Source organism: Rhipicephalus microplus, chromosome 3 (assembly GCF_043290135.1).
Source record: "Rhipicephalus microplus isolate Deutch F79 chromosome 3, USDA_Rmic, whole genome shotgun sequence".
In the NCBI taxonomy this organism is placed as follows: domain Eukaryota; kingdom Metazoa; phylum Arthropoda; class Arachnida; order Ixodida; family Ixodidae; genus Rhipicephalus; species Rhipicephalus microplus.
In genome coordinates, this window is record NC_134702.1 from 226,101,751 (window position 1) to 226,128,605 (window position 26,855).

Here is a 26,855-nt window from a genome sequence, read left to right on the forward strand (position 1 = left end):
CCTACTGGGTGTAAAAATTTTTACTGTGTGCATATGCGCCACTGTCCTGTGAACTGTATTATTTTGTTGTCTAGCTAGGTGGCGCTGCATTTTTTCTTTTCGCAATATTTCTAGATGTTCGCTTTGCTCCCTCTTCTTTGAGCCTTGGTGTCCTGCGGCGCCACCCGTGCTTGTAAACTTGCAATGGTATAATTTCCCAACCACCTGGTTCTTTGTCACTGCAGTATACAGTAAATAAATATTCGAGATAAATGAATAGGACGTTGGGCACCCACAAAACAACCAACGTTATATTTCTGTGCATTTATCTACGAGGCAGACTCTCGTGCAAGTCAGCAAGGATGTACGAGACGCCAGCCCACATCGCAGTGCAAAGGTCTAGAACCTTGGCGTCGTGAACAGTCATCGTGTCCCCGTCAGTGTGGTGAAAATAGAAATACCTCCCATTATGCGTAGTCAGCGAGGCGACAGGAAAACCTGCTTTGATCCACAGGCTGAGGTCCGGTGCATCTGCTCCGATCGTGAGCTCGGTTGCGTCGATATTGCTAAAGAGGCTTAGCACTTCCGCAATCACACATTTCGCTCGCTCACTGTGTCCGCTAAATGCCAACCCCTTAGGCTTGAATGTGCCCGTATCCGATTCCATGGCGATGTTTATGCGTTCTTTCCTTTCGTCAGCGTGGTCTGCAAAATACTGTTCCGCACCCTTGATGCCAACTTCTTCAGCTGTCCATAAAACAGAGCGGACAGTACGACGCGGCTGCAGCCCAAGTCGACGAAAGACGTCCAGTGCTCGCCAAGAAATGAACGCGCCTCCACCATCATCCATGGCACCTTGACCGACGTCCCAAGAGTCGATGTGGCCGCTGATGATGACCACCTGCATTTAGAATGCGCGAAAATTTAGGTTTAGCAAGCTTCTGCACAAACAAATAAACCGTCAGATCAAAGCATCAACGCTCCAATAAAGCAGGTAATGGTCAATTTGAATCCAGTGTGTGTGACCCCACTTACTGCGCATGTACAACAACTGGCGCAAACAAAGCCAGAACGCCCTCAAGCACTAGGGCGTTCGGGCCTGTGTAAGACTCCGTCGCCTCTCTTTTACCCTCTCTCAGCAATTAGGTTATGACGTCGGGGAACGAGATTGTTATATGCGCGATGAACCAACGTGCTGTATCGTAGTCAGAAAGCGCTGGCACGCGCTCACGCGTTCTTAGCTGCTTATGTGGCTGTGTAGTCTTGATAATAATGCGTAAGGCTTGACGTCCCGAAGCCACCTTATGATTAACGAGAGACTCCGTAGTGGAGTACTCCGGAAATTTTGACCACATAGGGTTATTTAACATGCACCCAAGTCTGAGCACACGGGTGCAAAACATTTTCGCCTCTATCGAAAATGCAGCCGCCGTGGTCGGGATTTTACCTCGCGACCTGCGGGTTAGCAGCCAAGTGCATACCCAAAAGACTAACGCGGCGGGGCAAGTGGCTGAGTAAGAGGCTGTGCCCCCTGCTCCTTACACTCTCTCAGCAATGACGTGATGGCGCCGGGGAACGAGATTCTGCCGACGCGCGATTAACCCACGTGGCGTGCTCTAATGAGTGGGCGAGACGAGTAACAGGAACAGAAACTACAGTGAATTCATGATGTGCCCGGATAAGGGGCCCGAGATGAACGTAGCTTTAAATCCACCTATGCGTTGCGTCCCAGGCTGCTCATGGTTCCCTAAAATAGAAGATGAATGTATGGATGGAGGAACCTTATTTAAAGTTTTGGGAGACACGGCTAGTGGAATATGATGTATTTTTTATGGTTAAGTGGCTTTGCAGGTGACACATCTTAAGAATATAATACCAACATGCAAGGGAAGTATATATTCTTGTTCTGCAAAACGGGATGATTCCCTCACGCTCCGCTACCTACGGGCCTAGTTCATCGGTTGTTAGTGAGCCAGTATGAGATCTTGAAAGGAAACGAAATAAGTGCAGGCACCGTTGTCGGAAAGTGAACCAGCGTCCTTGAGAAGTACCGTGCAACAGCTGAGCCGGTAAAATACTGTATTCACAATATCCAAATACACTCCTTTAACTGAGCGTCTGCAATGAGCTCCAGTGAAACTTGCCAAAGATCGCTATTTAAAACTTGCACGTGGGAGAAGCTCTACGCGCGTGTCTAGAACAATCGCGCAATCAGCGGAACGTAGAATTCACCCTTCCCTTCGTGTATGAAGTCTACTGACAGCAGCGACAACGCGAGTGCACTTGGTATCGCTGTTCTTATTCGGTACACTTACAAGTCAACTACGGAATATTGAGCAAACCTCGCAAATCTTTCAAAACAATCTCAACAGACAAACCTCCGAAGAAATCCTGCCCTACACTAGGAATAACTGCAACTCACAATCATACCAACTGGTGTACTTGTCATGGGTAGAGGGGCGGATAAATGAAAGTTTAACAACGGTTTTTTTTTATTGCAAGCATGATCGTCCGTTCACTGGCTAGGATTCACAAGCGAGACATAAAAGTCTACTAAATTTGTTAGCACCAGGGGTAACATCGCGATAAAATTGATTATGTTTTCTTTCATCAGATTCGGCTGAAGTTCCAGTCCCGCTATCTGTTCTTCCCCTGAAAATTTCACTGGGCTCTGCCCTGTTCATTTTTTTTCTTTTCTAATTGCCATTACCTGCTACGTTCTTGTGGTGTAAGCTGAGGCTTTACTCTTAACCTACCTCACAAAAAGAATGTCCTTATAGAGCCTCGCTGACTGCGTTGTCAAGACGCGCTCGTCACGCTATATACGCGTTGACCTGATCGTAAGCGATGTTCTCCTAGAAGAATTCAGTAAGACGGTTGCAGTCAATATGCTATATCTTGAAATGGGTAACAAACAAAACACGACTACCCGGCAAATACGAATAACTTAAAAAATCCGAACTTAAATTGTGCCACCACTTACCTCGCGAGGTTTTTCCCATCCTGTTATTTCAGCTACCGTGTTTCGCGAGATCACTGCAGGTAAGTCCCTGTTTCGCATTACCAGCTTGACGACAGGAGTTGTGCCTGAGTGAAAGCGAGAAGAATTAGATATTTATCGCCAATGGACAAAGTGAGACATCACTTATTATGAGTGATTCAGTCTGCAGCATAAAAGTGCCTCACTCGTTCATACCCTTGCGTCCAAGGGCGGTGAGGCAAGTGCTTTGTTGAGTGTAACCACAACAGCGAAAATCTCTCAGGAGAGGTCATGCTACGGAATGCCCGGGTATATGATATGAAAACTGCGATTTCCTTTAAAAACGCTTACAATGATTTATGACTAAAAAGTGGTTCCGTACCGAAGAACAATGCAGGGTGTAAAGGTATGTTGTCGGTAGGGTAATTGAAAGTGTTGTTTTCTTAGAGTTTCTAGCTGTTTGCACTGGATTAAAATGTGAAAAACTGTTAGTGCCTCTCAACATCTGTCACCCAATAGTGGATCGCCACCGGACGAAAGATATGTGTGTGTCGTGTATGTCTGTCCTATCCTGAGCCTCGTTAGTATTACCTCTGTATGACGTGATTTTGATACTGGCGGCCAATGGCCAACGTGTGGCTTAATGATGTGTAGTTTCCCCGCCATGGTGGTCTTGAGGCTAAGGTACTCGGCTGCTGACCCGCAGGTAGCGGGATCAAATCCCGGCTGTTGCAGCTGCATTTCCGATGGAGGCAGAAATGTTGTAGGCCCGTGTACTCAGACATAGATGCACGTTAAAGAACCCTAGGTGGTCGAAAGTTCCGGAGCTCTCCACTACAGCGTCTCTCACAATTATATAGTGGATTTGGGACATTAAACCCCAAAAATCAATCTATGATGTGTAGTTTGTTTTGCGTGTGTCTATCCCACTTGCTCTGCCAGTAGTCCCTGAACATTCGTTTGAGAGACGGCTTCAGATCAAAGGCCGGGATTGATATGGATGTATTGGCAGTGCTTTCGTTGACGAATGCAGCAAGCTGATCCGCCATCACCTTGCCTTGGATCTCATGGTGCCCTGGCACCCAGTACACTACATGTTGTTTGAATGTGTAGAGTGTGTATAAAATGGAGTAAAGTGAGACAATGACAGGGTTTTTCTTGTTTTGAAGGGTTTTCAGAGCCTTTACCACACTGAGGGAGCCCATATAAATTACTGCTTTTTGTATTTGTATTTGTTTGGTGTGTTTAGCCACCACAAGTATCGCATAAGCTTCCGCTGTGAAGATACTTGTGCCTGGATGTAGAGGGCCAGCATCCGTAAAGGATGGGCCGACAGCAGCGAAGGACACAGAGCAGTTGGACTTGGAAGCATCTGTAAAGAAACTCAGGGCGTTTGTACTTGTGTTGAAGTTCCAGAAAGTATGTTCGGGTATGGGCAATAGGCACATGTTTTGTAACTTCAAGGAAAGACAAATCGCAGTCCAAAGTCTGTCACTGCCACGGTGGTGGGTATGCTACAGGAGCCATTAAACTGTGTTCAAGTGACACTCCAGTTTTCCTCAGCTAGACCGTTCAGGCGAACTGAGAAGGGCTGCTTCATCGAAGGCCTGTTTTGAAACAGAATGGGGTTTGACAAATCATTATGAGTAGAAGAGAATGAGGGGTGCTTCTTGTCTGCTTTCACTTTAAGGAAATATACAAAAGACATGTAAGTTCTCTGCAGATGTAGCGACCATTGGTTTTACTAAACGTAAAGGCTTTCTACGGGGCTGGTGCGAAAAGCACCCGCAGAACGGCGGATGCCCAAATGGTACACGAGGTCCAGCATCTTCAAAGCACTTTGAGTCGCAGACTGATAAAAAAGGGCCTCATATACTAAGCGGGTGCCAATGAGGCTGTTATACAGACTCATGAGACATTGCATGTCACTACCCTTTGTAGTGCGTGTCAACACCTTTAAAACATTCATGGCTTTTAAACATTTTTAAATACTTGATGTGCGGTACAAAGTTCAACTTGTTGTCCAAGATTAGGCCTAATAATTTATGCTCGGCATTAACAGACAGACATTGATCGTTCAGTTCAATGTCGCGTTCTGAGTACATGCCTCTCTTTCTGGAGAACAAGACACACGTGCTTTTTTGTGGGTTCAGTAGGAATCCGTTTTCCTCTCCCCATTTTGAGACTTTTTTAAACCTAACTGAACCTGCCGCTTACACATTGCTAGATTGCAAGATCTAAAGCCAAGCTCTACGTCATCGACACATGTACAATATTGCGAGGGATGGGCAAGCGCAAGAAGTTCATTTTAATGAGAAAAACTGTGCAGCTAAGTACACCACCTTGCGGCACGCCTGTTTCTTTGACAAATGTTTGGGAAAGAACGCTGCCCACTCGGACACGGAATGTCTGGTTTGAAAGGTAACTTTTGATTCTGTGAAACATTCTTTCGCGAACGCCAAGGCGGGACAGGTCTCTTAGTATTCCAAAGCGCCATGTTGTATCGTAAGCCTTTTCGATATCGAGGAACACAGAGAGAAAATATTGTTTATGGACAAAAGCGTCTCTGATCTGTGCGTCGATATGAACAAGGTGGTCTGTGGTGGATCTACTCTCTCGAAACCCGCACTGAAACGGGTCGAGTAAATTGTTCGTTTCAAGGAAGTGTACAAGTCGGCAGTTTATCATTTTTTCAAAGGCTTTCCACAAGCAGCTTGTAAGTGCAATAGGCCTATAACTCGAAGCTGAAGAAGGGTCCTTGCCCTCTTTCGAAATGGGAATAATAATAGCCTCTTTCCTGAAGGTACGGATAGTGCCAGAAAACCAGGTAGCCTTGTACAAAGTAAGGTTTTTGGGTTTTGATTGGTAGGTTTTTAACATCTCATACACCACACGTACAAAAGCTGGGGCAGAAGTACTGCAGGAGTTCAGAGATGTTCGGAGCTCAGCTAAATTGAAAGATTGGTTATATGCCTCGTATCTAGTGCATTAGTGTTCGAGTTTCTGCTTTTCTATTCTTCTACTATATTTTTGGAAGGTGTCAGTATAGTGTGACAAACTGGGCACCCGTTCGCAGTGTGCACCGAGGAAATTTGCCAGATCTTCTAAGGTATCACCCTGAGTGTTTACAAGTGGAAGTGTGTGTACTTGTTTTCCTGCTATCCTGCCAACCATGTTCCAGACTTTAGCCTCCAGTGTGTATGAATTGATCCCTGACAAAAACTTCTGCCAGCTTTCTTTTCTGGCCTGCCAACGCGTTCTCCTGCCTTGAGACTTTATTTTCCTTATGGTGTCAAGATTTTTGGCTGTCGGTGAGTTCCGAAGCGACCTCCATGCTCTGTTTTGCTGTTTGCGTGCGTTTCGGCATTCAGTGTTCCACCATGACACACGCCAATTTCCAGGGTGTCCATTTGTTTGTGCGATGCATTTTTTGCAGTCAAAAACGCTGTGAAGTAGTTGACAGCAACATCAATGCTCAAAGTACGTATGTCACACCAGGCTGAACGAGCGATGATATAAAACTGTTCCCAGTAGGCTCTTTTTATGAGCCATTCAGAAACACGTGGTGGGCACTCAGTTACTGTAGTTGTGCTCAAAACTACGGGGAAGTGGTCACTACCGCGCAGGTTACTGACGACTTTTTACTGGAGTAGAGGCACAGGAGATGGAGATACTATGCTTAGGTCTATGGAGGAGTAGGTGTTATTAGCGAGCTTATAATAGGTTGGCTTTTTCGATTTAGGGGCACGCACTCGACTAGAGAAGGAACTGTTCAACCAGTCGACCTCGTGCGTCGCAACGAGAGTCACCCCATACCCTGCTATGCGCATTAAAGTCTCCAAGGAGAACAAACGGCTCCGGAAGTTCGGCAACTAAACAGTGTAAATCACGTTTTTGCACCTGATAGCTAGGAGACATGTAAATAGTGCAGATTGTGGTCAGTTTATCAAAAAGAACCGCTCGAAGAGCCACTGCCTCAAGGGATGTTTGGAGTTGTGAGTGTGTGCATGCAATCCCTTGATTCACTATAAAGGAAACACCTATGGATGATGTGATGGCATCATCACGGTCCTTTCGGAAAATAACGTATTTACGAAGAAACATTGTGTGCTTTGAATTAAGGTGTGTTTCTTGTACACACAGCACTTTTGGTGAGTGCTCGTGTAAACGTTCTTGGATGTCGGTAAAGTTTTTGAAAAGGCCCCTGATGTTCTATTGTATAATTTGAGTGTTCATGGTGAATGTAAGATAGTGCAGCGTGTACGAAAAGCGAGTGGCTGTTTAGACAGGACGTAACAGGGCCGTCACCAGGCCCTGTTATCTGCCACGGCCCTGTTATCTGTCAAGGAGCCACGCCGCTCTTTCTGCCCCAGGGGTACCGACGTATCCATTGCCTCCTCGGAGGCACTGGATGCCCACACGTGTGGGCTGTTAGTTCGAATTTCGGGCCTCGCGTGGTGAGGTGAGGCCTCGAGACCTGAGGACTCTGGAGTCTCAGGTCTTTTTTTGGGAGTAGGTGGGATAGCCTGAAGTACAGCCGCCTCGCGGGCAGGAGCCACAACCGCCAGCTCGCTATACGCGGGCCGAAGGAGTGGCGAGGGCTGGTGCGGCCGTGCCCCCTGACGCGCCGCATCAGCGTATGTAGGTCCATTGAAAGGTGTGACTTCGCCATGCTTCCTTAAATGAAACGTTCTCCTTCACCTTTATTGTGATTATTTCTTTTTTTTTCCTTTATGTGCAGGAGCGTGAATATGCAGCATGGTTTCCTTCGCAGTTTACAGAGAGTGGCGGTTATTTGCAGATATCAGACACGTGGCCTAGGACTCCACAATGTGCACAAGTCTGGCGACCACGACAGGTTTTAGAGCCATGTCCATACCTCTGGCAGTGAAAGCAACGACGAGGGTTTGGTGTGTACGGCCTGATAGATATCATCGTGTACCCTGTTTGAGTAGATTCTGGTAGTTTACTGGAAGCAAACATGAGTATTAAGTGTTTCGTCGGTGTTTCCCTAATATCTCTTCTGATGATAATTCTCTGTACATTAGTGACATTTTGGCTCTTCCACCCTTCCAAAAGTTCAGTTTTTATCGGGTCAAGTAAGCCTGCGTCAGACACCAGTCCGCGAGTGATGTTCATACATCTGTGTGGTATTACGGTGATCGGTACGTCACCAAACGTTGAGAGGCTGTCTACCTTTACAAAGTGTGCTTTGTCCCTAATTTCGACGAGAAGGTCTTCGCTAACCATTTTGGTTACTTCGCATCGAGCCCCGACAGTTCCAGTAAAACACCTGACAACTACGAAAGGAGATACGGTCCTGGCTTGCTTTCCGGTTATTTCACAGTGAATGACTTGGAAGTGGGGAATTGTTTCTATTGGCTGTTTGAAGAACTTTATGTGATCGGTGCATACCCGCTTTAGGCTGGTACGATCAGACAGTAGGGGGAATGCTCAATGCATGCCGGTCTAATTTTTGTTCAACAGTGTTGGCGGCTACCCACCACGGAGCCCAAGAAAGGGACGCTGCAAGTTTGCATGTGCTGCAAGCTTGCAGACGTCAGCCGTACAACACTGCCATAACCTGATGCGCCAAGACCAAGGTAGGCTATGTGCACAGGGTTAACCCTTGCCGCCAAGAAAATTGGAAGTAAAATGAAGTGAGGAGAATACAGGAAAGATGTAAAGTGAGAACAAAAGACGAAGATGTAGGGAGAGAGAGATAGGAAAAGGCGACTGCCGATTTCCCCTGGGTGGGTCAGCCCGGGGGTGCCGTCTACGTGAAGCCGGGGCCAAAGGGGTGTGTTGCCTCTGCAGGGGGGCCATAAAGGTCCGATCACCCAGCGTCAGCTCAACCCCCAGGAACCCCTTTTCCCCGGACACGGCAAAGCAACGCATGGCTAGGCGTGGGAGGGAGCCGAAACCCCCCGTTAGCTCGGGTCTGTGGTGTCGCTACACACCAAACGCCTGCTTACACAGGCGCCCCGGCGGGTGCCGGTAAAGTACTGTATTCGCGATATCCAAATGGACTCCTTTAACTGAGCGTCTGCGATCAGCTCCGGTGAAACTTGCCAATAATCGCTATTTAAAACTCGCACGTGTTAAAAACTCTACCGCACTTGTCCATAACAATCGTACGAGCAGCGGGAGTATAACCCACCCTCTCCTCTGTTTATGAAGTCAACTGCCAGCAGTGTCAACGCGAAGATATCTGTGAATTTCGAAATTTCACAGATAGCAAACCATGATACAGAGACATACGAACTACAAAAGAGATCCTACAATTTAAGACCCTGCCATTAGCGACAATACACGTTTTTAAAGAGCAATCGGATATTTATAACCAGCTGAAAAGAACACTTTACTGTTAGAATAACTACCGGGATAAACATCTTTAACGTTGTGACATGCAGAGCAGGAAAGTGTGGTTCATGAACAAATATGTGGGTACCTGCACAGTTCCCGCCCAAGTCCTACAGAAGGAATGCAAGGTTGTCGGATGGAAGAAAATATTGCTATTCGTCCTTTTGTTGCTTTACCGGAACCGAATATATGAACAACGCAATCTAAAAAGAGCTACAGCGTAAGTACGGAGGCAAAAAACAAGACTAGAAAGAGCGCTGTTTTCCACGTTCTATCCTTGTTTTTTGCTTCCATAGTTACGCTGTAATTACTTTTAGGTTGCAATGTTCGTATATTCTGTTATGTCCTACAACTTGCCCGGTTTGCGCACATCATAATTTCTTCGCCAGAAGCGAATACAAAACAGTTGCTACCAATTTTCGGACACTTACATTGTGTGAGGGATCTCATGCCGAAACTACGATACGATTACAGGCACGCCGTAGAAAAGGACTCTGGAAGTTTCCACCATATAATGCTCTACACTATGCCAAGGGATTGAACGGTGCGCGGGCCTGTGGCATTTGGCGAGCCTCTGGCACCATCGCGACAGGTAACTAATCCGCGCCCTCCAAATCACCTGCCGAACACAGTAGCCCCTACTTCCACTTCGGAGGATATCATTAAACGATGTCACTCTTGTTCTGTCTGGGGAGGTCTGAAGAATCGAAAGCTGCATTTGCTTACCTGTTGGTCATTTTTCCTGAACATTCTTCTTCGTTTGATTTTTTTTCATTTTTATCGCATATGCCACCAACGCCACCAGTGACGTCGCTTAACGCAGGGATCTGCGCCTAGTAGCTACGCCCAAAAATGTGACAGCATTGGCACACCAACAACACAGCACACATGAAACATTGAGAGAACCTATATTCAACCAGAAGAAAAGTTTGTGTTGAAAGTTAAGAAAAGAGAGCCGTACTACTAGAAAAAAAACGCCAGGCCTGCGCGGAACAAGCAGCATTGACTCAGCGAAAGCGGCAATAGGGGCCTTTCAAAAATGCTGTTTTGCTAAGGCGTTTACTAGCCGGTAACCAGCGATCTTAAGATATGGCGGCAGTCACGGCCAAGCACGTACCCTCAGCGCGAGCGGCGTCCTTGTTGGGTATCCCCACTAGAAGGCACTCAAGGGTTCAACCTATTTCAGGGTTCAGAGGCTTCGCTACAATTACCCCGGGGTCTAAGAAGGAGCCGCCTGGCGACCTAACAGCTTGTTACTGCGAGCGGGTCAAAATAAGCCTTCAGCCGCTCCACTTGACGATGTCGCGCCCGTGGCGGCGCATGTCCGAGGATTGTTCAACGGGTTTCACCAGATAGTTGACCGGAGTTGTGCGCTCGATGACACGGTAGGGGCCTTCGTATTTGGGAAGTAGCTTGAAAGAGAGGCCAGCTACAGAGGTCTGGATCGAGAGGCATACAAGCGCACCAGGAAAGAACGTGGGCTTAAAAATGGTGGAGCCATCATGAAAAATCTTCTACCGCTCATGCATTTGCGTTGTAAGAGCCTTGGCAAGCTCGCGACACTCTTCAGCAAGCCTGACTGTTTCAGAAATAGGTGCACACCCAAATGGATCCGGCGTGTACGGGAGTGTCATGTCCATGGTATGCAACGGGTACCTTCCGTACAGCAAGAAGAAAGGTGAAAAACCAGTCGTGCTCTGAGGGGCGGTGTTGTAGGCGTAGGTGACGAAGGGCAGTATATTATCCCAATTAGTGTGGCTGGCAGCGACGTACATAGAAAGCATGTCGCCGAGCGTGCGGTTAAAGCGTTCGGTGAGGCCATTCGTCTGTGGGTGGTAAGCAGTAGTTTTGCGGTGGACAGAATGACTCTCCGTCAGAATGGCTTCGACGACTTCCGACAAGAAGACACGGCCTCGATCGCTGAGAAGCTCTTTGGTTGGTCCGTGGCGCAGTATGAATTGATGCAGCAGGAATGACGCAACATCGCGCGCAGTAGCCGCAGGGAGAGCAGTGGTTTCGGCGCATCGCGTTAAATGGTCTACGGCAACGATGGCCCGGCGGTTACCAGCTGACGTCAGAGGTAGTGGCCCATACAAATAAAAACCTACGCGCCCAAGCGGACGGCCAGGGCGAGGTAACGGTTGCAGACCGGCATGCTACATATGTGCTGACGGTTTGCGGCGTTGGCAAGCGAGGCAAAAGTGAACGATCTGCTGCATGTAGCGGTACGTCCCGCACCAGAAGTAGCGTTGTCGAAAGCGGTGGTAAGATCTGGATACCCCAGAGTGAGCGCATTGCGGATCAGAATGGAAAGATTCACATGTCTCCGACCGCAGACTTCGGGGTATCGCGATTAACCACTGCCGGCCATCGGCATTGTAATTGCGTCGGTGTAGGAGGCCGTCAAGGATGGCGAAATGGTGAGCTCGACGACGCGAGGCACGCGTGGATGGTGTTGCGGACGGATCAGAGAGCAAGTCGATCAGCGTGGTGATTCAATTATCTTTTCGCTGTTCGGTAGCGAGGATGTCAACATCGATTGCAGGAACATTAATTGAGGTTACTGAGCTGGGCACGTCGTCTTCAGGCAGAGGGGAGCGCGAGAGGGCATCGGCGTCAGCATGCTTGCGTCCGTTATCGTACAGCAAGCGGATGTCGTAGTCTTGTAAGCGAACAGCCCGACGGGCGAGACGGCCTGAGGGATCCTTCAATGATTACAGCCAGCATAGTGCAGGGTGGTCGGTGACGACATCAAACCGGTGACTATACAAATAAGGTCGAAACTTTGTAAGGGCCTAGACGATCGCCAGGCACTCTTTCTCCGTGACGGTGTAGTTTGTATCGGCTCTCACGAGCGTACGGCTTGCATATGCTACAACATATTCAGGGAATCCGGGTTTGCGCTGCGCCAGGACCGCGCCGAGGCCTACATCGTTGGCATCCGTGTGCACCTCCGTTGGGGCCGTAGGGTCGTAGTGGCGTAGAATGGGTGGAGACGTCAACAAATGGCGGAGCTTTGCGTACGCGTCGTCGCACTCGGATTGCCACGAATGGAGGGGCCCGTAACTTTCAAGGAGCTTCGTCAGCGGTGATATGATCATGGCGAAGTTTCGTATGAAACGTCGGAAGTATGAGCACAGGCCCACGAAACTACGCAGTTCTTCGACGAACGCAGGTTTGGTGAATTCGGCCACAGCCCGAAGCTTGGCCGGCTCAGGAAGAATGCTGCCTTGGACAAGACGTACCCTAGGATGGTGAGCTGCCGTACTGCAAAGCGGCACTTCTTCAGATTTCGTTGCAGGCTGGCAATGCTCACACGTGCGAGAACTTCTTTCAGACGTTCCCGGCTGCGGCGGCTGCATTTTCGATGGAGGCGGAAATGTTGTAGGCCCGTGTGCTCAGATTTGGATGCACGTTAAAGAACCCCAGGTGGTCAAAATTTCCGGAGCCCTCCGCTATGGCGTCTCTCATTATCATATGGTGGTTTTGGGACGTAAAACCCCATATATTAATCAATTCTTTCAAACCTTTGAGGTGCGTGGAAAAATCCGGAGCAAAGACAACGACATTGTCGAGGTAACAGAAGCATTTGTACCATTTCAAGTTGCGCAGAACGATGTCCATCATGAGCGCAAAGGTCCCGACATCGAAAGATGAACGATATTTTTGCAACAGGTCCAGAAGCTGGGAACGCTGTACCGCCGTAAGGTTGTCAGCAGTAGTGGGGCCAAATAAATCGGCAGATGACGAATCAGAAGTAGAAACAGCATTGATGGTACGCGAACTGGGACGACACAAGTCATCAGGTACGTCCAGAACTTGTACGTCGTCGACTGGTTCCACTCTGCCGAGACGTTCCCCTCGAAGCAAGGTAACAGTGTACGGGAGTGGGTTGGTTACAAAAATAGCGGCGTTGCCCTGACTGATTTTGCACGGTCGCGAAAGGTACAAGCAACCCTTTTCTGCTACAAGCGCGGTCAGATGACAAACCGAGTGCAATTGTGTCGGAGAGACCGGCGCAGTACACCGACACAGCTGTCGTCGAGTTCGGAGGAACTATTGTATTGTCTTTCATGAAAGTCTTGCTCAGTGTCGAGGGACTGTCATCTGGCGTCCAATGCGAAAAGGGTGAGAGTACACGGCGGAGGCACAATGGATGACGACGTCGTGGCGGGAGAAAAAATTCTATCCCAGGATGACGTCATGCGAGCATGCCGGAATGACGATGAACTGGGCGAGATACAGAACGTCCTGCTGTACGATAAATACAATGCGAACTAGCAGTACAGAGGGCAACCCAAAAAGTGGCGTCGCCACTTTTCGAAGTATGCGTCAAAGTTTTTCGTCCATAGCTGATACGGCAGCTCTAGTGTCAATAAGAGCCGATGCGCGAACACCATCCACAAACACGTCAATGACATTCGAGGGGCTACTCTGAGGGCTTTCACATTGTGATAGCGTCGCAGTCCTTGCCTCGGGGACAGCGACGACTTGTTTTCCTGCTCATGGGCAGCCGAACTTGGCCGCATAAAGGACAAGGAACGACGTCCTGGAGATGGCGACCTTCGAGGAGGAGATGGACTTTGGCAAGACGGCGGTGGCATAAACGGTGGTTCTTCGTGATAGGCACGGCTGAGTTGGCCAACCACAGGCAGATAAATGAGAGCCAGCTGTACGCGAGAGCAATAACGTGCTACGTGACCGGCGTAACCGCAGGCAAAGCATATGGGTCGGTTTTCGGGTGTGCGCCATCGGTTCGCCGGGGTAGGTCTTACCCATGTCGCAAGAGCCGATGGACGAAGCACTGGATGGAAAGGGTGCGTGGTGGGCTGAAGCTGAGGCTGTAGAGTTGCGTCGACATACGTAGAGGGCATACTCGCTGCAAAGGACGGAGGTCGAGCGGCAGCTTCGGCATAAGTCAGAGGGGCGGGTGCTGGAACGACTTAAGGTGACCAGGTGACCACTTGGGCATAACTCAGGGGCGCAGGAGCCGGAGGTTGTTTGGCGTGGTACGCAGGCATGACCTCCGCTATTTCCTGCTCAATCACTCGACGGTTGGGAGAGAGAAAGGTAATGGCTGATTGTTGAAAAGCCGCGGGGTGGGCAAAAGACAGGAGAGAGAACTGCCATGCGATTTCCTCACGGATGAAGGACTTAAGGTCTGCCATCAATGCCACTTGGTCACAACTGGCCTCCAAGCCAGCAAGCGTTGCAGCTTGTGGTGGGAAGCAACGGGTCATCGAACGCTGCCGGTGAAGCTTCTTGTAGCTTTGACACAGTGTGATGAACTCAGCCACTGGGCCGGGGTTTTTGGAGAGCAGCATCGTGAAGGCATCATCGTCAATGCCTTTCATGATGTTTCGGATCTTGTCAGACTGAAACATCGTGTGGTTGGATTTGTTAAACAAGTCCAGAACATCTTCAATAGAGCTGGTGAATGACTCACCAGCCTGTTGAGTGCGTTGATTGATATGTGGGGTTTAACGTCCCAAAACTAACATATGAATATGAGAGACGCCCTAGTGTGGAGGGCTCGAAAAGTTCCACCATCTGTGGTTCTTTAAGGTGCACCCAAATTTGAGCACACGGGCCTACAACATTTCCGCCGCCATCGGAAATGCAGCCGCCGCAGCTGGGATTCAAACCCGCGACCTGCGGGTCAGCAACCGAATACCTTAGCCACTAGACCGCCGCGGCGAGGCTGCTGAGCGCGTTCACGTAAGCGCTGGTCGGCTTTCAGCTTACGAATGGCAGGTTTGCCGAAAACGTTAATTACAGAGGTGTCAAAATTGTACCAAGTTGCAAATTGCGACGCGTGGTTTTGTACCACAAAGTGGCTATGCCTGCAAGGTAGAACACCAAGTTTGTCACCTTGCCATCCTCGTCCCATTTGTTGGGGACGCTCACGCACTCGTAAATGGCGAGCCATTCGTCCACATCAGGGCCATCGGCGCCAGTGAAGATGGGTGGATCGCGGACCCTGGGAACACCGGGACAAGGGGGTGGCTTGGGAGGAGGCGTTTGCTGAGAGGCGTCGTGGGGCATGAAAGATGGCAGGGTACGAGATCGAAGCTCCTAGGGAAGCGAAAGAAACGCAGCACTCTCCACCGATTTTCTAAGGCGTTTATTAGCCGGTAGCCAGAGATCATACGCTTTGGTGGCCAAGCATGGGTTCTTAGCGTGAGCGGCGTCCTTGTTGGGTATCCCCACTAGGAGGCACTTAAGAGTTCAACTCAATTCAGAGTTTGGAGGCTTCGCTACTGCTAGATAGAGCTTTTGTAAACGGTTGGAGAATTAAGCGACCCCCTGTGCAATTCGCATTATGTGACACCTGATTGTTTCTTAGCTGTTCTGAACTGCTTTATTTTTTATACTAACGCAACTCCTTTTTCCGACGTCAAGCCTGCGTAAGGTCAGTTTGCACGGGAGTTTCATGCACCACCGTTGCTCATTGGTAGAATACTGGGATGGCGCGCAGCGGACCGCAGTTTGAAGCTCATTGTATCCTTGGTTTTTTTTGTTTACTGAGTTTTTTTTACTTTGTGCGATAGTCGTTACGGACACCGGCGGCTGTGAACAACTACGGTGAGCACGTGAACCGTGTTGTGATCTCATAAGATCTTTCGCTCTAGAATATCGCACAAGTAATGACCGTTGCTCACCTCTGTTTTGCAATCTCTTAAGCAGCTCGGCGTCTTCAACAGTGATGGACGCGGACGGTATACGAAACCATCTATTGGTGAACGTCGTCCACCCTGTGTGCAGAGTCGCTATAGAAAATGGCGTCAATGAGCGCACTAGGACGGCCACTGCACCTGCCTTTGCAGCTTCCTCTGGACCCCGCTTTCGGTACTTCGACGTCTTCTCGTAGGAAATAAACTTCTGGTTGAATACGACTATCTTGCCCGCGGCCTGTAAAGCAAAACATATACTTTAGCCCTAATGCGTGATGACAAGTGTTGGAAAACGTTTTAATGCAATCGGCACAAGAGATTTCAAGTCTACTTTATGAACATTATTAGGCAAGTCTTGTTTATTGTGATTTTTTTAATTTTTAGACCTTTTCCTAATTGTCAGTCTTACGCTAACACTTCTATCTCAAAATCTACTAAGAACAACCAAATGTTTTGGAAAGAAAATAAAACAGGCTTTGTCGACAATTAAACAGCTGAAGCACCAGGGGGTAGCAACGGACAAAAAGCGCACAACAAGGACAAGCGTTAACTTCCAACTAAAATTCTATTGCAAAGCATCAAAACTGTATTCCTGTCATATGACATCACAATCAAGTCATGAATCCCCGCCGCGGTGATCTAGTGGCTAAGGTACTCGGCTGCTGACCCGCTGGGCGCGGGTTCGAATCCCGGCTGCGGCGGATGCATTTTCGATGGAGGCGAAAATGTTGTAGGCCCGTGTGCTCAGATTTGGGCGCACGTTAAAGAACCCCAGGTGGTCTAAACTTCTGGAGCCCTCCAATACGGCGTCTTTCATAATCATATAGTGGTTTCGGGACGTTAAGCACCCCATATCAATCAATCAGTTAATCAAATCAGGAATGTACAAAAACAATAATAAAAATGCAAACCAAACAGCAGTGTATTTACATGGAAAAACCGCGTGCCTATGAATTCAAGCTATCTAGTTCTTTTTTGTTAGTGCGATGGATGGCTTGCTTACGGCGCCACTACGGCATCTCTCTTTATCTTCAGTGGTTTTGGTACGTTAAACCCCACATATCAATCAGTCAATGGCTTGCTGACGGAGCTTTGATTTGGCATCGCCGCCGCCTCAATGATTATGAGCCTTACACTATCGTTACAGTCAGTAGCCAAAACAGCTTTTTTATCAAACATTGGTTTGCACTTGTATTCTGTGCAATGAGTCGCCAGGAAACCATGAGATCTCTTTTCCACTTTTTGGTTATGTTCAAGTAATTTACCATTGAGGCATCTGCCTGGCTGTTTGACGTTACTTAGACCACAGCTCAAAGGCGCGTAAGGGAACTCAAAAGTCTTCAGAGGAACTACGTCGAAAATAAGCACAGACGCAACAGTTCCGCGCTTTGTGAAAAAAGACCCCGGCCGACGCTACTGTTGCGTTGTGAATTGTCACGGACGCAAAGAACTTCAATTTGACTGATTTCCGCAGATTTCGCGAAGCAGAACGGCGAGAGCGCTGAATACGGGTTGTCACAAACGTGTTGCGTCAGCGAATCGCTCGATTTCTCTATAGACAGTCGCATGTGAAATTGTGATAATGTAGGTCTCTTGTTATTGCTTTGCGTAGCTTTGGCGGACAACCGTGCTAACTTTGATTGTGAAGCTTAACAGATTTTCGGACCGCGGTGCGCGCCGTGCAACAGCAGACAGGTGATGCGCGCCACAAACATCGCACACCCTGCGACCACCCATAATCTACAGCTGTCGCCCCTACGCAGCATTACGAACGTAGGGCTTTGAAGGCTCTAAGTTCCGGCTTTAGATAGGAAATACGAACACGTAGGTCATACAGGTAAATCATAAAGTGATCGCTACCAAAATCATGTTTTTCTTGCCTCTGGACTCCACGGTTTTCGGAGCCATTTTAGAAGCCTCGGTTTTACCTTTCGTTTTACGCTGTGAAAGTGTACAAACTGAAGACAATCGTCTACAGAACATTCTAGCACGCGTAATAAAACAGTTAAACGCACAGGAAGGGACAGATCGGTGGAGAATGCAACAGCAAAGGCGAAAATCGGCAAGGCCAGTCGTGCCAGAAAAGGTAAGCTTCGCACGACTCATCGCAAGATAGATTGCTCGTGTATGTACTTCATCGCTTTGGCATCATCTATATACCCAAAGTTAACGCATTTAGTTGTTACGGGATGCGCGTCGGAGTGTTTGCCTAGAGCTCGATGTCATGCGATGCTCGCTTACAGCACGCCAAATTAAGTGAAACATTGATTGATTTGTGGGGTTTAACGTCCCAAAACCACCATTTGATTATGAGAGACGCCGTAGTGGAGGACTCCGGAAATTTTGACCACCTGGGGTTCTTTAACGTGCACCCAAATCTGAGTACACGGGCCTACAACATTTCCGCCTCCATCGGAAATGCAGCCGCCGCAGCCGGGAAACGAACCCGCGCACTGCGGGTCAGCAGCCGAGTACCTTAGCCACTAGGCCACCGCGGCGGGGAAATTAAGTGAAACATCTTTTGCATTGTAGCTGCAGTTAGTTTTCATCAGTTTCCGATTTTTATGAAGCGAGGTTTGACTGAAGGAAGTTTGCCAGGTCCTTGATCATCAGGAAGCCGCACCTCAAGATCAGCAACAAAGGAGGGCCTATGGACGATCCTTTGCGGATGGCTCTCTCTGCACTACCCATTTATGGCCGGCACGGCGATGGGGGCGCTGGAAGCAGCGTTTTTCGCAGTGCTGATTGGGCAGAGTCTTACGTCTATTGGCGAATCATTGGAGAAGGCTTTAGTGGGCGTAGTCAGGCTGATGATGATGTGCTGTGAAGACTTTAGGGTATTGCGCATCAGCGTAGGTTACTAACATCACATTTCAGCAAAACTCTCGAGTACATTTGATTTAATTTGTGAACTTTAACGTCCCAAAACCACCATATGATTATGAGAGGCGCCGTAGTGGAGGGCTCCGGAAATTTCGACCACCTGGGGTTCTTTACCGTGCACCCAAATCTGAGCACACGGCCCTACAACTTTTCCGCCTCCATCGGAAATGCAGCCGCCGCAGCCGGGATTTGAACCCGCGACCTGCGGGTCAGCAGCCGAGTACTTTAGCCAGTAGACCACTGCGGCGGGGCGCTCGAGTACGTTTATTGCAATTTCTTTACTGTATGTAAACAGTATGAACATTCGATGTCAAGAGTGTAAATACCGACGCACTTCGCCGCTTGTCAGTAGTTGATCGACGGCCGACGCTCCGTTCGCCGTTATCAGTCCAAGACTGCTACTGTAATCAGACTTTCCGTTTACCGGGCACAGGTTCGCCCAAATAAACAGTTAAATTCCAACACAAAGTCTCCTGTCTTCAGCCACGTCATGACCCCGTGACAATATTCAGGGAAATTTAACTTTCTCATACAAAACTGCACGTGCAATTACAGAAGGTTGAAAAGAAAAGCACCGCTTCAGTAGTTCTCTCGCGATTTTTCAACCACAATTTTTCTCAAAACGTCCGCTCAATTTCATGGCCCATAATTCTCCAAGATGATGCCGGTGGTCCCACACGCTGTTCATTTGAGGTGTATCAGAAATATTGTTAGTTTACTATATTTTCAATGCACATGGAGTTTCAAAGACATTCCGGCAAAAACTATAAACGCGTTACATCGCATCACGCACATTACGAATATCAAGAGAGAGCGCGACCGGACTTGGCTCTGTATGGGATTGTTCTCGGGGAATGAGGACGCTCAACCGTGAGATACTGCAAAAATATTTCAAATTCTTTGCTATAGCTAGAAAGCATCTTTGAGTCTCTAGAGCCAATCAAGAAAGCACCCTCATGGTTTCTTACAATTACCACCTCATGCTTTGTTTACAGAGGCTATTGTCAGGCCAGTGTGATTCCAGCTGCATGGGCAGCACTGTTCATCGTCCGTGCCACCCGAGTTCGGATATTGCAAGTTTAATAATAGCGCATGTGGCGATTGCCGCTTTCATACAATTTCCATAGCTCGCATACCTTTGTGCACATGCTTTTTAAACTTTAGATCTTATCACTACCAACCACGTACCTTATGCCTGTTTTCCTGCAGTTCTTTAAGTGAGTCTACGACCAAAATTGGCGCAGTAATGCCGCGACGAGGCGTTGGCGCGCTGTATCCAAGGCCTAAAATGGGCAGCTTCTGCAGCCTCGGTGCCACAATCCACGCTGCCTCAAATCCCCTAACCCAACGCGGCACTCTCGCGGGCTCCGTATGCACATTATCGAGACGGCGACGCTTTAGCAACTTGACCATGTAGTCGATGCTTCTCTCCAGTGCAGCAGTCCCCGTGTATCTTGCACCAAAAAAGTCCACAAAGAGCGCCAGGTCCTCGTATGTCTTGTTCCGCTCAGAACCATGAACGACAGCATGGATGATTGAGTTTACGACGGGGGCATATCCATGAATCTCCTCCAGAAGTTTCCTGTTAACGAAGCGAGAGAAAAAAGATTCAGACTGAAAAGGTAGAGAAATATAGGCACGAATGTGAGAAATTCCTAATGCTTCAAAACAGGACCTTAATCTGGTTCCTATGCATTCGTCATTCATCGATGCTACGCAAACAGGGACGCAGACTTGAAAATTAGAGGGCATGCGCTCACTCCCAAATAAAGGTTGCTGCAAATTACAAACCACAGGTCTGAAAACTCACCCATGCGTCGACTCGCTCAGACTGAGATAGGGCCGTGAGTGAGTTCGACGAAGTTTGGTTGAGGAAAATTTAGATCTGAGTTTCAGCGAGTCCCGTTGAGGAAAATATTGGTGCGTCTTACTGGGCACTCAGCGCAAAATACATTTCTTGGGTTTATCTGATCACCGATATTTATGGCCGCAAAGATCTCGTCGATGAGGGAACCGCCAACCTACTTACCACAGAACCGTTGGAGTGATCGTCACAAATATGAAGGCAACAGGAGCAGTACGAGAATATCCAGTCCGAGTTTGGTTGTAGCCTTGGCATGCCATCTTCAAAGAACCCGACCGTTCTACAACACGAGCTGTTGCGCTCATCACTAGGGGATATGGCGATACAGTACCGAAAGCGCTCGAAGAGCAACAGAGCAACACAGACGCCGCACACTCTGCAGTTCAACCAAAAGAGGAAAAGAGCCTAATACCGAGGTTCATTCAAGCTAGAGTGAAAAACCAGGAAAAGAATCCAGTGTCACACGAAGAAACCACTCCAGTGTGAGCGTTTGAAACCACAAGGCAACGAACATCTTGACGCAGGAGCATCTACCGTGCGCCCTAATTGATTGATTGATATGTGGGGTTTAAAGGAAGCACCATATGATTATGAGAGACGACGTAGTGGAGGGCTCCAGAAATTTCGACCACCTGGAGTTCTTGAACGTGCACGCAAATCTGAGCACACGGGTCTACAACATTTCCGCCTCCATCGGAAATGCAGCTGCTGCAGCCAGACCTTAGCCACTACACCACCGCGGCGGGGCTACCGTGAGCAATAGCACCGGCACCATGGTCATCATCGCCACCTGTCACTTCAAAGACAGGAGAGACCATACGTATCTGTCTGTGGCATCGCAAGACACCTGTCGCGTGATGGCCGAGCCAGGACATCAGAGGAGGAGGGACACATACATCTATGGAGGCAAGGCATCTACTGGGAGAAACCTCTTCCACCTGCCGTCCAGAACTTGTGAAAGGTGAGATTGGAACTTGCTACTCTTCCTGACTTCTGTATTTCACGTTGCTTCTTATAGACGTGTCAAGATCATCGAGGCATGAGAGCGTCACCGCCTGCTGATGCAACCCTGAGAAGACATCGAAGGTGCACGGGTACTGGCTGGATCACACACCCTAACCGATAAACGCTTGCAGGTGTACCAGAAAAATCTCGAAGCGGTTGCCCTGTTTTCACCGAGCAATAATTGCGAAGTCGAGCGATATGCGAAAGGAAGCTGCTTCTTCGACTGTGGAGAATAAGAAAGAAGGACCGCTGGTTCCCACTTCATTCGGCTCACCTTCGTCGCACCTGCACTTCGGTGGCAGGGACGACAACGTTCTAGCGTTACAAGCGAAGCTCGGCAGCGTGGTCGGCGCGTTTTCAGCAGTTTCTAGGCAGCATCAACATGCATTTCGAACTAGCCTACCAAAACGGAATCACGTCCGGCGCACGGTAAATCTGCATCAGCTGTACCTACTGGACGCAAACAACCACGTCGCGGCCCTTAGAAGATGTCAAGTTTGCCGCCAGGAAACGTTGGCGGGAAACGCTATCGTGCGCATCAGACGCGCGAAGAAGCGAGGACATGGCGGGGCTACACGTGAGAACGCAATAAAAAGAGAAGAAAAGACAGGGTTCTACCTGCGCAACGTGAGTGTCGGTCTTTTCTATGTCTCAACAAACGCATGTTGGTGTCATCGTTATATTAACTACATGTTTTACCTTCCTTTAGCGCGAGAAATTTGAGGCCCAGATACAGCCACTTCACGTCGCCATTTTTCATATTCGTAAAATTTCCGGGCGCTCATTGGCCGCCATATGGCCCAACTCGGCAGCGCGCCATATGTCCGGCAAAAATACTTGGAGGATCTTTCAAGCGCTCATAGATGTAACGCAGACCCATACCGAAACTCAGAAACACTCACAAAGGGCAATACATAGCTTTGAAGGCGCTGCAACCCAGCTGGCACACAAATTAAAGGACCAATATTTGTGTTCCACACGAGGACCCCCGTGTATAAGTGTACTTCTCCACGGGTGCAGAGAACGTGAAACTAGATCGCCCATTCTAGCTTTCCGAATTTAAGGGCGCTCTGACTGAAATCAAACGAGGCAGCGCACCAGGTCAGGACAAAATTAGTGTGAAAATATTAGCTAACCTTCGCGACTGGCATATCAATCAATCTTAGATCATTTCAACTCAATTTTGTCAGAAGTGCCACTACTCATACAATGGAAGACTGCCCTGGTCACATTTATACCGAAATCTGGAAAAGTCGTGAACACGAACATCTTTCGCCACATTTCTCTCACACCATGTACACGAAAACTGATGGAAACAATAGTGCGAGATCGTTTGTCTCTTTTCATAAAGAGCCAACGTATTTTCACATAATCGATGGACAGGTTTTGCACGTACAGATCTACGCCAGACATTCTGTTTTAACTCAATCGTGATATATGAGACCCCATCGAATGCTCTCGCAACAACAAGTCGTGCTCACCTTGGACTTGAAGGGGGTGTTTGACAATATAATTCCTGAGGGAATATTAACACGCCTTTCACAAACCGAACGGAGCATGAGAGCGTTCGAATACATTCGGAAGTTTCTAACCGACAGACAATCGCATACAAGACAAGGATCATGGCTCTTTCCACTTAGAAACTAGAGGTACACTACAAGGTGCAGTGCTGTCTCCTTTATTATTCAATCTGGCCACGATGCACCTGCCGGCTCAGCTGGCTGATGTTCCCGGAACACAACATGACATCATCATCTGGACCACGCAGGGTGCACTCGGAGACCCCTAGGCAAAGCTGCAGCAAGCAGCGAGCATTGTAGAGCCGCCAATGTGGCCTCCAGTGCTAGTCATTACACACGCTTTTCACCCAAGTGCACGGCCAAAATATAACTCTCACTGGAGACAGGTTCGACACTTGAACAAAAACTAGTCCAAGTGTTTTGGCTCTTTATTAATACAGATAGTCAGACTGAAGAAACTGCAGAAGGTGGGCGACCAGGTGGGCGATCAGGTGGGCCGCATGGTCCGCCGGGTCTCCAATAAACGCGGGTGGCTACGGTACAGAGATGCCTTGCGGCTGGCACATGTATTTGTAACCAGCAAAATCTAACAGTCTACGCCATACTACCTCTGCAAAAGCAAGAGGAGGATGCACCTAAAGTAATCCTTCGAAAACTTGTAAAGCAGGCCCACAAGTTCCTGGTGAACACCTATGACCAGCGCCTTCTCGGGCTGGGCGCGGTGAATACGTTTCGGGGGCTTCAAGAGGCCCCCCTCAGAAATCGGTACAGTGAACTTTCACAGATGGTAGCGGGTCGCCGCCCATTAGCCCGCTTACACATTCAACACACTCACATCACGGAAGATCACGTCCAACTCCCACTCGAGTAGAGATGCGACCTCCATGTGCGTCTTCTTTCAATCATATGACAAAACAAGACCACAATGGCAGGCGCCAGGTGCGGGTGGAATGACAGGCCCTCTTCATGGATCGAAACCCGGCGTGTTCTACGTGGACGCCTCCGGCCCACACCATGAGGGGTAGTACACGGCCGTTGTGGTACACGAGAACGAAACAGTCAACGGGCTCACGTTTCGAGCTAGGAACATTGTCCACGCAGAGGAAGTGACCATTGCATTGGCCACTTGTCAGCCCAAGTCGCGAATCTTCATATCTGACTCCTGAGGGGCCTGTCCAAACATCGTTAATGGCTGTGTCGCGTACCTGGCCTATCAGTTAATGGAACGTTCTGATTATCAGGGAACCCCTGCATCCCGCCGTATAATCTGGACGCCTGCTGACCCCGCAGGTCACGGGATCGAATCCCGTTTGCAGCGGCTGCATTTCCCATGTAGGCGGAAATGTTGTAGGCCCGTGTGCTCAGAATTGGGTGCACGTTAAAGAACCCCATGTGGTCAAAATTTCCGAAGCCCTCTACTACGGCGTCTTTCATAATCATGTGGTGGTTTTGGGACGTTAAACCCCACATATCAATCAATCAATCAATCAATCAATCAATCCTCCTATGAGGCGGTCACTGCAATCCTCGTTTGTTTTACATTGGTAAATAAATGTTTTTCCGCCACCACCACACGGCCCTTGCGCCATGAAACACTACATATTATCATCATCTCTACACGTACACCATTTAGTTAACTATATTCGTACTGAAGCTTGGTTACACTGCAAAAAAATCTACTTTCTGTTTATAAATGCAAAGAATTTCTTAGCCAAGTTCGGCGAAATAGAATTCGGCATCAGGCGCTGAAATCAATCGTGTTCAGCGAAATCGACGAATGCAATGAATAAGTGTTAGGGTGCCAGCTGAAATTGAACCCAAGCATTCTGCATGGCAATGAAGCATTTTACCACAGAGCTACGCCAGGTCTTGGAACTACTTTTCAAATAAGCGCTAATCTTCATAAAACATCAATAGTGGTTCCGGTACTGCTTACCCAATTTTATAAACATTACATATGTACTCATCCGATAACGTCGTCACGTCGAGTTAACGTCAATTGTGGTTAGTTGTCATACGCTAAAGTTCATTCATGTAGCAGTGTCCAGGGCCAGCATTCTCGTGAGCATCAGCGCTTCACATCAGCTTTAGTGTTGCTAATACGCATGTTACAGTTGGAATCGATGTGCAAGTGTAAACAACTGGTTATATGAACATCTGCAACTCTTCAACATATATCCCTGCGTGCAACGTTTGTACATATATTTAGCGTCAATTCATGACATCTCACTCAATAAAACATTTTCAGTACAGTCCTCAATCCCTCTGCATGCTTCGAATAATGTCGATTTCTAGGATAATGTCGATTACCAGGAACGTGGGATCTGCCAAATCTTTTTTCCTGTGCGGTGACGTGGCATAAGCGCATAGCTTACTCACTGAAGTGCTGGCATGTCTTGTTTCTTTGTTTAGCCTAAGCGCGTTCTGATTTCAAATAAGTTGGGCTTTCTGAGCAGTCTCTTTTATTTATCAAAGACGCAATATGGTTGCCGTCACAAAAAAATTGACCACCGCTCTACTAAGCTCAATATAATCACACAAAACCACGTCCCCATGGGCAGCGTCTCATATGCACAGGGCAAGGGGACTCGGTCAATGCCAGCACTGTTGAAAAACGAAAAGCACTACGTGTGCTTTAGTACCCAGAAGATTTTTTTCGCAACTTGCCAAGCTCAGGGAACTACCGGTATAATTAAATAAAAAAGCTTACTTCAGGCATAAAGCTCTATTTATACACCCACTGAGAAAGAGGGGCTTAGTGGCTCATCAGTTGGTTTCGAAAATTATGTCTTTTTGGCTCAGTCAAAGTAATGATGATGATGATGAGTGGTTTTTAAGCGCGCAAGGGCCATTTGATGGCCAAAGAGCGCCATTTCGAAAGACTAGATAAGTGAACAGTGATATGATGCGTGGCTGTAAAGGGGCCTTGAAAGTCTTCGCGCTAACGCGGGTAAAAACAGGGAAGTAATAAAATCATGACAGTGGCGTAAGATATGTGCACTGAGAGTGGATGGCAAAATGACATGATAATAAAACCATGATAGAGATGTAGCCACCGCAGCCACGACCAGGGTACAGAGGTCCTGCTACGGGTGACCTCGAAATATCGGGTGAAAGCTATGGGCATCTTTTAAAAATGTAAAAAGTGTTTGCAGATTAAAAAGCGAATCCCTATCGATGAGCATCCCAGGGTGTAGTGGGAGCTGCTGCCAGTATGGCAGTAAAAAGTGCTTTTTTCTTAGATACTCTAGCTCATTGCATTGGACGAGGATGTGGAAAACCGTAAGTGGTTTTCCACATCTGTCACAATACGGTGTATTGCCGCTAGTAGGAGATATGAGTGTGTGGAGTCTGTATGTACTGTTCTAAGCCTTGTTAGTGTTACTTCTGTGTGTCGTGATTTTGATAGTTGCGGCCAATAACCTAGTTGCGGCTTAACAACATACAGTTAATAAACTATGTGTTTATCTCACGTGCTCTGAAAATACCCCCTTAGCTTTCATTTTAGAAAAGATTTTAAGTCAAGTGCAGGGATTGTTATTGCTGCATTGAAAGTAGTGTCGTTGGCGGAAGCAGCCAGCTTGTCG

General features: G+C 48.2%; 1 protein-coding gene across 1 annotated transcript; it reads right to left on the reverse strand.

Moving 5' to 3' along the window:
• Nucleotides 1–304: 304 nt before the first annotated feature.
• On the reverse strand, nt 305–21,003 carry LOC142803150 (carboxypeptidase Q-like). The gene is made up of 5 exons (XM_075888250.1): nt 20,909–21,003; nt 20,068–20,461; nt 15,985–16,234; nt 2,963–3,066; nt 305–880 (listed from the first exon to the last, which is right to left on the reverse strand). The coding sequence occupies exons 1-5, from the start codon at nt 21,001–21,003 to the stop codon at nt 305–307; spliced, it is 1,419 nt and encodes a 472-aa protein (XP_075744365.1).
• Between the last annotated feature and the right edge of the window lie 5,852 nt (nt 21,004–26,855).